This window comes from Cryptotermes secundus, unplaced genomic scaffold (assembly GCF_002891405.2).
Source record: "Cryptotermes secundus unplaced genomic scaffold, Csec_1.0 scaffold467, whole genome shotgun sequence".
NCBI lineage: Eukaryota > Metazoa > Arthropoda > Insecta > Blattodea > Kalotermitidae > Cryptotermes > Cryptotermes secundus.
The window spans coordinates 346,109-356,295 of NW_019734357.1; the positions used below are offsets into that span (position 1 = coordinate 346,109).

General features: G+C 38.4%; 1 protein-coding gene across 1 annotated transcript in view; it reads left to right on the plus strand.

Annotated features, from left to right (window-relative positions):
• LOC111868853 overlaps nt 1-7,913 on the plus strand; it is a 63,873-nt gene extending 55,960 nt beyond the window's left edge. The window contains exon 2 of the mRNA XM_023859877.2: nt 1,052-7,913. Coding sequence (XP_023715645.1) covers nt 1,052-2,668 — 1,617 coding nt within the window. The 3' untranslated portion in view covers nt 2,669-7,913. The remainder of the gene's footprint in view (nt 1-1,051) is intronic.
• The last annotated feature ends 2,274 nt before the right edge of the window (nt 7,914-10,187 follow it).

The following is a 10,187-nucleotide window of genomic DNA, read 5'->3' on the forward strand; positions in this document are numbered from 1 at the left end:
TGATCTCAGTACTGTGGCGTTTGCATTAGCGATTCAACTTAATCACAAAACCTCAAGGAAAGAAACCACTTGGAAGGCCCAGGGGAAGGTAGAAGCATAGCATCACGAGGGTGTGCGCTGAATTAAACTGGCTCAGGATCGGGCCAAACTTCAGGCAAGCACTGTTGAACATGCTAATAGACCCCTGGATTTTGTTAAAAGTGGAGAATTTGTTGATTGAGTAAATAAAGATGAGCTTCTCAAGAAAGCTGTTGCACTGAGAAATTAGTGATGGTCTTTATAACATGTTAGAGGAACCGAAATTAAGTCTCCACCATCGTACATTGGGGGTACGCGGTAGCGTAGTTGATTGAGGCATTATGCTACAAGCCGGAAGGTCGCGGGTTCAAGTCCCGATGAAATCATTGGATTTTTTTCAATTCACCTAATCCTTCCAGCTGCACTATGGCCCTGGGGTCGACTCAGCCTCTAACAGGAATATTCTTGGAGGTAAAGGGCGGCCGGTGCGTAGGGCTGACAACCTTGCCGCCATCTATGAGCCGTTGTCTAGAAAATGTGGGAACCTCAACATCTCACAACCATATGGGCCTCCAGGGCCTGTTACAGGGATACATTTATTTTACTTTTTTTATATACCATCATACATTGATTTTTTTAAAGAAATCTTAGACCTGTTTTGCATACTAATGAAGAATTGTGGTGGCCGTGTAAAAATCGGCCCAGCACCAACAATGATTCCTACTGTTATATGTATGTAACAAGTCTGTTAGGTGTTATAATTCTCAGATTAATAAATGCTACCACTTACGATATTGGAATTTCAAAGTAAATATCAATTTTTTACATCACAGATATGTCACAACCCTCTTCTCTTCTGTCACTTTTACATGCTTCTGTGTAACATAAGAGTCTATCCCTCTTTATGTGTTTAGTAGATAACAATTCAAAACATGATAAGTGTCCCAAATTTGATAAGAACTGACAAATGATACACCTTTTCCTCAGCCTATAGAAATATGCAATCAATTTCCTGTTTGCTTTCATGTTACAGAGCCCTGCCATGATGGGGCTCCAAGTTACTGCGAGTAAACGTAAACTGGAAGATAACGGCAAAGGACAACAGGCTCCGCAGCCGGCCAAAGTGGGCCGCACAGAAGAGACTGTACGTGAAGCTGTGTTGGATGTAGCCCCCACACCTGACCTGGATGACTGGAGGGTAGACAGTACCAGCTCTGTGTTAGCCACTACTCTACTAGGCAGTTCTTCTGAGGCCGAACTCATCGAGGATGATGATGAAGATGATGATGAGGATGAAGAAGATGATGAAGAAGAAGAAGAAGAAGAAGAGGAGAAAGGAGGAAAGTACTTGCCTGCAGGACGAGGTTATCATTGTGTTCGCTATAGTGGGGACAGTACAGAGGTAGGGTCAGCGTGCTATTCTCATCCTGTAGAACTGAAACCGATGGGTTACTATGGCACAGCTGAAGATCAGGGAGGGTATTCTGGCAGTGCTTCTCCAGCACAGTATGGTTCCAGGCAGCAACACTACCAGTCGAGGAGTGTGTCACAGTATTGGGGACCCCAGGGTGGAAGTGATGGTGGAAATGGGGCAGAGTACTATGGCCAGAATGCAAGTTCCCAGCAGACAATTCGTTGCGATGAAAATGGGAAGTCATACCTGGACCTTGGTAGTTCAAGTGCAAGGTATGTGAGTGGTGCTAACAGTACAAGTGCTAGTAACAGTGGTGCATCAAACTTAAAGTGCTGTGATGGCAGTCGGACTAACTGGTGTAGTCAGGGACCAAACACAGCATGCTATCGCCAGAGACGACTTGCAGTGCTCAACATCTCAATGTGCAAGCTGGGTAGGTATAGACAGTTTCCAGACCCCAGCCTCCATCGATCTGTACTCATATGCAACACACTGAGGTACATTGAACGTGAGATGGAGCAAGAAGGATTTTTCTTCAACAACGCTACAGGCACAGTTCAGGCACCTGTGCCGCCCCCACCACCACCCACCCCAACACCCCATCCGGCAGTGGATCCAGATCCGAGCTACCATCACCCTCAGTTCCCTGAAGTGCCTACTTCCAACATGAACTACCCTCCATCTAATACAGCATACCGTTCTCTGAACCCCTGTCCTGAGATTGTTCCTCAATATGAGCAGAACTTGCGAGACCTTTCAACATCAGGACGGGCAACTCCGTTTCCCACTTCTGTTCATCCGAGCTATGAAACTGACTCAGGAGTAGGGGATGAAGAGTCGGGAAGAGGCATCAACTGGGGCTCTGTCCTAAGCCTCTCAAGTCAGTCAGACCTGGACCCACTTAACAACAACGAGCTGTATCCTTCATCCCCTTCTCATTCATCAGCCTCCTCCTCTTCCTCATCATCATCCTCATCGTCGTCATCCTCATCCTCATCATCGTCGTCGTCTTCATTGTCATCACTTCCTGGGCTAGGTCCGAATGAATCTTCTAGCTCCTTCGGACTGCTGGGAGATATGGACCTAGGTCATGAGTTTGATGACTTTCTTCCCAGCTGGAAACTGACACCGCTCAGTGCCGATGACATACTCAAGTCCGTCCCTTCCTCGGAGTTTTCAGGACGGCAAGGGGAAGGAGAGCTGGACAGCATCATGCATGTGCTGGTTGGGACATAATGAGAAATTTCAGGACAGGCAGCACAGACTTGATATCACTGATGTGATCAAACTTGTTGAAAAGTTTGTTGCCTGTCTTGACTTCTCTGATCAGTCAGTGATGGTTGCATGTGATTCGTCCAAGCAAACGTTGGGTACCAGCATCATGAGGTTACCGGTTGGTTGTTTTGTTTATTGATCTTAATGTGCTCAGGTTGTGAAGGGCTGTCCGAGGGTGGAGAAAGTGCGCACATTTGAAATCCGACTTGACAGTCTATGGTCCTTTACATAAAATTAAGCTGAAAATTATTACTTAGTCCCAGACCATATGGTGGATATTTTAACCCTCTCCGACACTTTAAATTTCACAGTAACGCTGCGGTGATTGCTTTGCATGAGCAGGATAAGGTATCATTGAAATGAGCCACAGGAATTGCAATTTAGACATTGTATTTTTTTAATTAGTACCAAGATGTATTAATGGTTCATTGTTCTGTTATTTTGAATTCTTAGTAGGCCTACAGGAAATACTAGCATGCTGCTCCACATATACTTCATGTAGTAACTAGTTCTCCAAATAAATATAATACCCAAAGTCAAGTCCATAGTTCATTGCTGGTGCAAAATCAACTTGATTCATATATTCTCTACATTTTTCAGTGCAACATACTGCTCAAATCATTGCTAAGCATGCTCAAAGACATTATTATTGAACTTCTAAGGATTTAATTAAATTAAGGTTGTCCTATGTTGCCATGGATTTTCTTAAGTGACTGTTGCCATATATAATTTTTCCCTAATAACTACAGTACTTATCATCATGTTCTTCTTTCCTCTTGCTGTATATTTACATTAGCATTTTTAAAATATCAAAGAATATATTTTTGAAGATACATAAGGTGCACTAAGAGATTTCACTATTGATTTCTGTCATCATGCAAGTGATTTTTTCTCGAAAGTTCACAGAAAGGCAACTTATCAAAGTGCTCATATAGATGTTGCTAGTATGTACAAGGATTTTTATTCCTTGCTGTGAAGTAGGCCTTGAGCCCATTGTAAGTGGCATTGTGACAAACCTGAGTGACAAATCATGTCCATCTGTAAATAGATCATGGAATATTTCATACTGTTCAGGACAGATAATTTCCCTTTTTCTAGAATGTTGATCTGAACTCATATCCCCTTGGGCACTTTCACACTTGGTATGAAGACATCTCAATATGCAATCATGATAGTCACAGTATACTCGTACTTCTGTTTGGATTTCACAATAACTCCCAATTTCCAAATTCTGGCCATCTGCATGTTTCCATAGTTCCTAATTAAGAAATAAATAGGTCTGTCATAAATGGCAATTTTCTCTCAGATTAAGGGACTTCACAGATTTGAAGTATGCCTGACACAAGTCGGATTGATTTAACTTGCACAGAACTGAATATCATTTGCTACACTTAACCATTACTGAAATAAAAATTGTTTGCTGACATATTTTTAATTTTTTAGATGCACACTGAGTACTATAATTGTATATCTGATAAACAGAATTTGGCATGGTAATATAATGAAACTACTGCTTTTGTAACCACAGTAATGATGCTTCAGGTTCCATAAAAGCCAAACAATTTCTTAAGTAGCTCAGCAAATATTGGTTTCTCAGGAAGGAGTCTACTCCACTGAATTAGTTAGTTGGTTAATGTTATGGAACTACTAGTTATAGTCTAGACAAAGAAAAACTTATTGCTGCTCGATTATCTGACCTTACAACCTTCTCAAAAGAAATGCATGATTTTACAATGACTGAACACAGATTCAATTTTCTTGACTTTACGTTGTACTCCAGAATGATACTGAGTGCACACATTTTTAAATGGAGTTTTCAACATTTTTTAAATTGAAATTAGGAAATAATAATAATGATTTAATTTTATTATTTATTTTTCTGTCACTTTCTAAATAGGCGAATTATGATTATCAGTTCATTGTACTCGTATGTACAACATGCTCTCTGAATTACTTTAGTGTGTAGGTCTTAAAATTCAGTTTTTCCACAATACTATGATAAAATTATTAATAGTTACACCTGGAATGTGATATCTATTACAGAAAGATAAATATGTTTGACTTATTTTCCCCCCCACATTTTGTTCTTTAACTTGTTGGATGGTAGAAGGAGGCAAATGTAGTTAAGATTCTAAACAGTATGAAATACTCCTTCACTAACTGAAGGTTCACCAGAGAAGTATGGGATTTTTGTAGTTATGAATCTAAATTGGAATTAGAATGCTTTCTTTGAGATGTGGCTGTGTGGATGAGATATGAATTCCACATTTTCAGGCTGACTTATCCCCGGACTTGTGTATCTGCTGAACCATCAGTGTAAATAATACTCGCTACAAAGTGAGTAGGTGTAAAGTAGGTATTTTGTAAAATAAACAAGAGGTATTCCTTTATATTATGGTTTTGATAGCCACAAGGACATTATTTAAAATTGATGCTCTGTCCCCTGGATCACCCACTGTAAATAACATATTATATGAAGGATTGTATAATGTACATAGTAAGAAAAATGTGATTTATCTATATACATATATTTTGAAATCATTCAGGAGGAAACTTCCCAATAAATATAATTATTATATAACAATATTAATATTTTGATTATCAAATAAAGTCTAGTCCGATAATGTTCCACTGAAGGTGGGCATTGTGGTTGATTCAGGAAACTTAAATTGTCATCAGTGTTGCAAGTGTCCTTTTGGCTGTCATTTTAATTATTATATAGCATTAAAAATTATATATAATAAATAAAAATGTCACAATTTTACAAGTAGCTGATTTATGTAGCTCAGGATACCATTATGAATGTTTCACAATATGTCACCCACAAACTGGTTCACTGTGGACCAGTTCATTTCTCCAGCGAGAAAAGTAGATATTAATTGGCACAGATGATTAAACAGCATGCACATAATGGTATGCAGTATTTCCATGGGACTTGGAGAAACTGTTTACAAATAACTTAATTTCTATATGATCTCAGAAACATCTTCTCAGTTCCCACACTCTGGCTTGTACACAAGAACATGCACAAAACCTTTGGAAAAATAATCATCTCACAGAGTTTAACAAAGCTTCTAACTGCCAAAGTAATTGGTTGTGATATTCGTTGGAGAAATGATGTGGTCAATGCGGCGTTGCCAGTTCCCTCTGATGGACAATTTGAAAATTATTGTGCTGTGATATTATGTACAATTCTGTTACATCTAACACATTGGCTGCTAATGTTAGTTAATATGTCAAAATCTATAACCATACAAGAGAAAGTGAAGAGAATGCAATAACTATAGTCCACATGCTACTCAAATTGTTAATATTTTAGATGAAAGAAAATATCTTGGATTATATAATTACTGTCAGTGCTTCATTGGTTATCTTACAAATTGTCATCAATACATGATTGGCACAACTGTGTGAAAAAATTATTGCATGAATTGAAATGCAATTTACTACAAATGTACCATGACACTTGCATATATGGTGGCCTGTATTCTAAATGGTAATTGGTGTGAAGTTGAAACAGAATAAACAACATACTACCATTTTCATGCAATTGATATTGCTTCATGGTGTTGATGGGTCCTGAAACTTATCATCAAGCCATTAAACTGTTATCCCTCTGATCTGTCTGTTGGAAATGAAACAAGGATAGATTGCGTTGGATGTCATTCTGAAAGTTCAACAAGTGAAAGGAAGACTCCAGTGATTGAAAAAATGGAACCCTGTGTTTCAATGTTACTCGTATACATCATCCACCATCTACAATACTTCTGCTATACATGTGATGTTTAGGCAAATTTAGTACTAATTCTTATGTCTTATGTGTGAAATTCATGGCCAGATTGTGTTTAATACTTTCAAAATTACAGACAGTTTGGTCATGCCAATGCCACACCTGACCAGATTCAAATTATGGAACAATAATGTACAATCATTAGTACTAATGTATGGGGAAAAAAATTGTTATTTTCATGTCCTTTTTATATTTAAAATCCAAAACAAAAAAAAAATGATTAAAGTTGATCAGTTTCTATAACAATGTGACCAAACTTGTTGAGGCTGTCTGTTAATTGTATAGAAATACAGCAAAATTACAGAATTAGAATTTTAGCTGTTTCTAAGACAAATTCTGATGGTGTGTTTAAGAGGAACAACTGTTGAATGAACACATGGACAACAACAAAACATTTTAAGTATGAAATTTTCAGCCTCAACAGAAATGTCACATCACTGCCCTGGCCCACCTATCTGTTGTGTTTCTGAATACCCTTTCTATTAATGGTATCCTGGTTGAGGGGCCATCCTGTTTTTGAAATTAACTTGTAGAAATGATTTGTCTGTCTGAAATCTTCGTAGAGAACTCATTATGTTAGCAGTTCTACTACTATTTATGTCAGGGATGCAAACAATGAGGCACTTACATTTTATTGTTTTCTTATGTAACATTGCCCAGTTGTGTTGACTTGTACATTAGCATTTCTTATGCCCACAATTTGTAACTACTTCAGTTTTGTCTTCCAGTCACCATACGACTTGTGGCATGCAAGAAATTTCCATATCGCTGAGTGTAATTTTTGCACATCATAGTTTCTATTTTATTTATTGAAAAATGTATATAATTTATGTTCAAATGAAAGATGGAGTGTACTGAACATTAGCAAAAGCTGCTCTTTTTTGATCCATTTGCATAAGTATCATCTTATGGTACTAAAGTGACTATATTCACAGCTATTATTTATGGAAGACATTGCTTGGTGTCTGTTATTGCACTGAATGTCTGCCCACAAATTTTTTTTAAGGGTTTGTAAGCATGAACATTTAGTTTGCATTCCTGATTTATTATTATAATAATTATATCATATTTTACAGAATGGACTATAACGATTAAAATTTGATCCAAAATTATGTAAATCAAAACTTTTTCCACCCAATGTTGATTCCAATGACAGGATGCGAAAGAAACAATGGCATTAATGTACAAAAATGTTTGTATATTTTCAAAGCCAAAGATATTTTATTGGATTAGGGAGAGCGGCAACTAACGTAAATGATACTGTGCTTTATAAATAATTAATAGTTTATATTGATCTAGGTAGATGTATTTATTCAAATGCTGTGAATAGATACATGTTACGTCCTTGTACAGAACCAGAAACAAAAGCAATGAGCAATAAACAATGGTTTCCAAAATAATATGGTTTATAATTCTTTGTTTCTTCACAGTAGGACTTGAAAAAATTCCCTGTGTGAAGTCAGTGTGGTATCTAAAATTCGAAGACTAGTACTAAACCTGGGCAACCTACACTGAGGCTGGCTGCAATGTTCTCTTCACCTTGATAATATTCTGCTTCGCTTAGTAGGGGGGTGGATTCCAACTGGGTCCACTCGGCATGGCGGCTACTGACTGGCCTATTGTAGCCTGCCCCGGGTGATTATGATGATTGAGAATTTGGTGGAATGAAGATTGGCAGGGGAAACCAAAGTACTCTGAGAAAACCCGCCCCAGCGCCACTTTGTCCACCACAAATTCCATTTGACCAGACCCGGGATCGAACCTGGGCTGCCACGGTGTGAAGCCAGTGACTAACCACTTGAGCTATGGCGCAGCCTTAATATTCTGCTTAATTCATTGCTTTGGAATTCGTACAAAGTCTGGGCATTTGTGTTGTGTCTAGAAACATACTGGTCTTATGAGATAAGACGGTTCATCATCACATGATTCCTTATGACTCAATTCATCATCTGATACAGTATCCTAAGTAGGCCTTTTCCACGGTGTTTCCATGCCAGACTTAGAAACATAATTATTTTACAGCTGTTTCTCAACACAAAATGAAAGAACTGTGAGAACTGATGAATATTGTGCATATGTCATACACCGGGGGGGGGGNCGGGGGGGGGGGTAATGGACAGTAAATCACATATTTTTAGACTTCCAGAAAGTGCATGAACAGTAGAGAGAAGTACTCTGCAGCATTCTCACTGAATTTATTATATCTCTGAAACAAATTACTAGATGTGTAAGTATTTGTGTATGTATACCACTCACAATGGTGTGGAAACCAGATGCTTCGCCATCACTGCTTTAGAATACACCAAGAAAATCAGACTGGGACTGCATGGGACACATCAGCTTCTAGTGTATGCTTATGTGATTTAATTAACTGATTGATAACTAATTAAAGAAGCCAAGCTGTGGAAGTAATGTAAAGAAGCTATGCATATGTTCTTGCTCGTGACAAAAAAAAAAAAAGCACAAACTCATATATATATATATATATATAAGGGATGAAACCCTTAGAATGTGGAGTAGTAGTTTGGAATGGCAATAACAAACCAAAATTACATTCACGAAGAAATGAAGAGCAGATCAGGTCTGAAGAATGCTACCACCATTCAGTTCAGAATAGTTTTTCTCCTATGTGAAAGCATGAAGATTAAAATGTACAAAACTATAATTTTACCGGTGGTTTTATATGGGTGTGAAGCTTGATTTCTCATGGGAAGAATGTAGGCTGAGTGTGTTTGAAAATGGGGTGCCGAGGAGAATATTTGCGCCTAATTAATGGACTGGAGAAAACTGCATAAAGAGGAGCTGCAGCATATGTACTCTTCACCAAAGGAAATCAGTGTCATCAAATCAAGGACAATGTAGCAGGTATGGAAAAGGTGAAAACTATTTAGAATTTTGGTTGTAAAATAAGAAGGGAAGTTACCACTTGGGAGATCAAGGTGAAAACAGGAGGATAACCACCTGGATCTTTAAGGAATGGCATATAAAAGTGTGGACTAGATTCATCTGGCATTAGACAGGGACAGCAACCAATGACGAGTTCTTGTAAAGATGGTAATGCAGTGGCTTTGAAGATATAATGACGTGCAGTCTGTTGAGAATGAACTTAAACCACATGACATAAGAGCCAGGAAAGGCCAGGCTGTGAGCTATATGACCAGGGTTCAATTCCTGGCAGGAGCAAGAGATTTTTTTCCCCCCACAGCATCCAGACCGGCTCTAGAGCCCACCCAGCATCTTATACAATGGCTACCAGGGGCCCCTTCCAAGGAGGTAAAGTGGCTGGGGCTTGAAGACGACAACTCACCTCCATCTAGTGCAGTGGTTCCAAAACATTTTTGGGCCACTGCCCCCTTGGGTCTGTAAACTTTATTTCCTCTATACAATCCCAGGTGGCAAACTGACTTGTTCCCTACACATTATCCAACCAAATGGATTCATCTATCTGAGTAGCTATATCCAAGAATATCATATGAAAATATATGCCATGACTTTATGAATGGAGCCTACAGATTAAACATATGCCTTCTGTGGACACAACATAGTTCTTCCAAAAACAACTCTTAGTTACATGAAAATTAAATGCCCATATGTGTCTCACTACCTGACATACATTGAAGAAATATACTGGATATACCATTTAGAGTTAAGTATTTACATTTTTTCTTCCTCTGTGTATCACAGTTAATG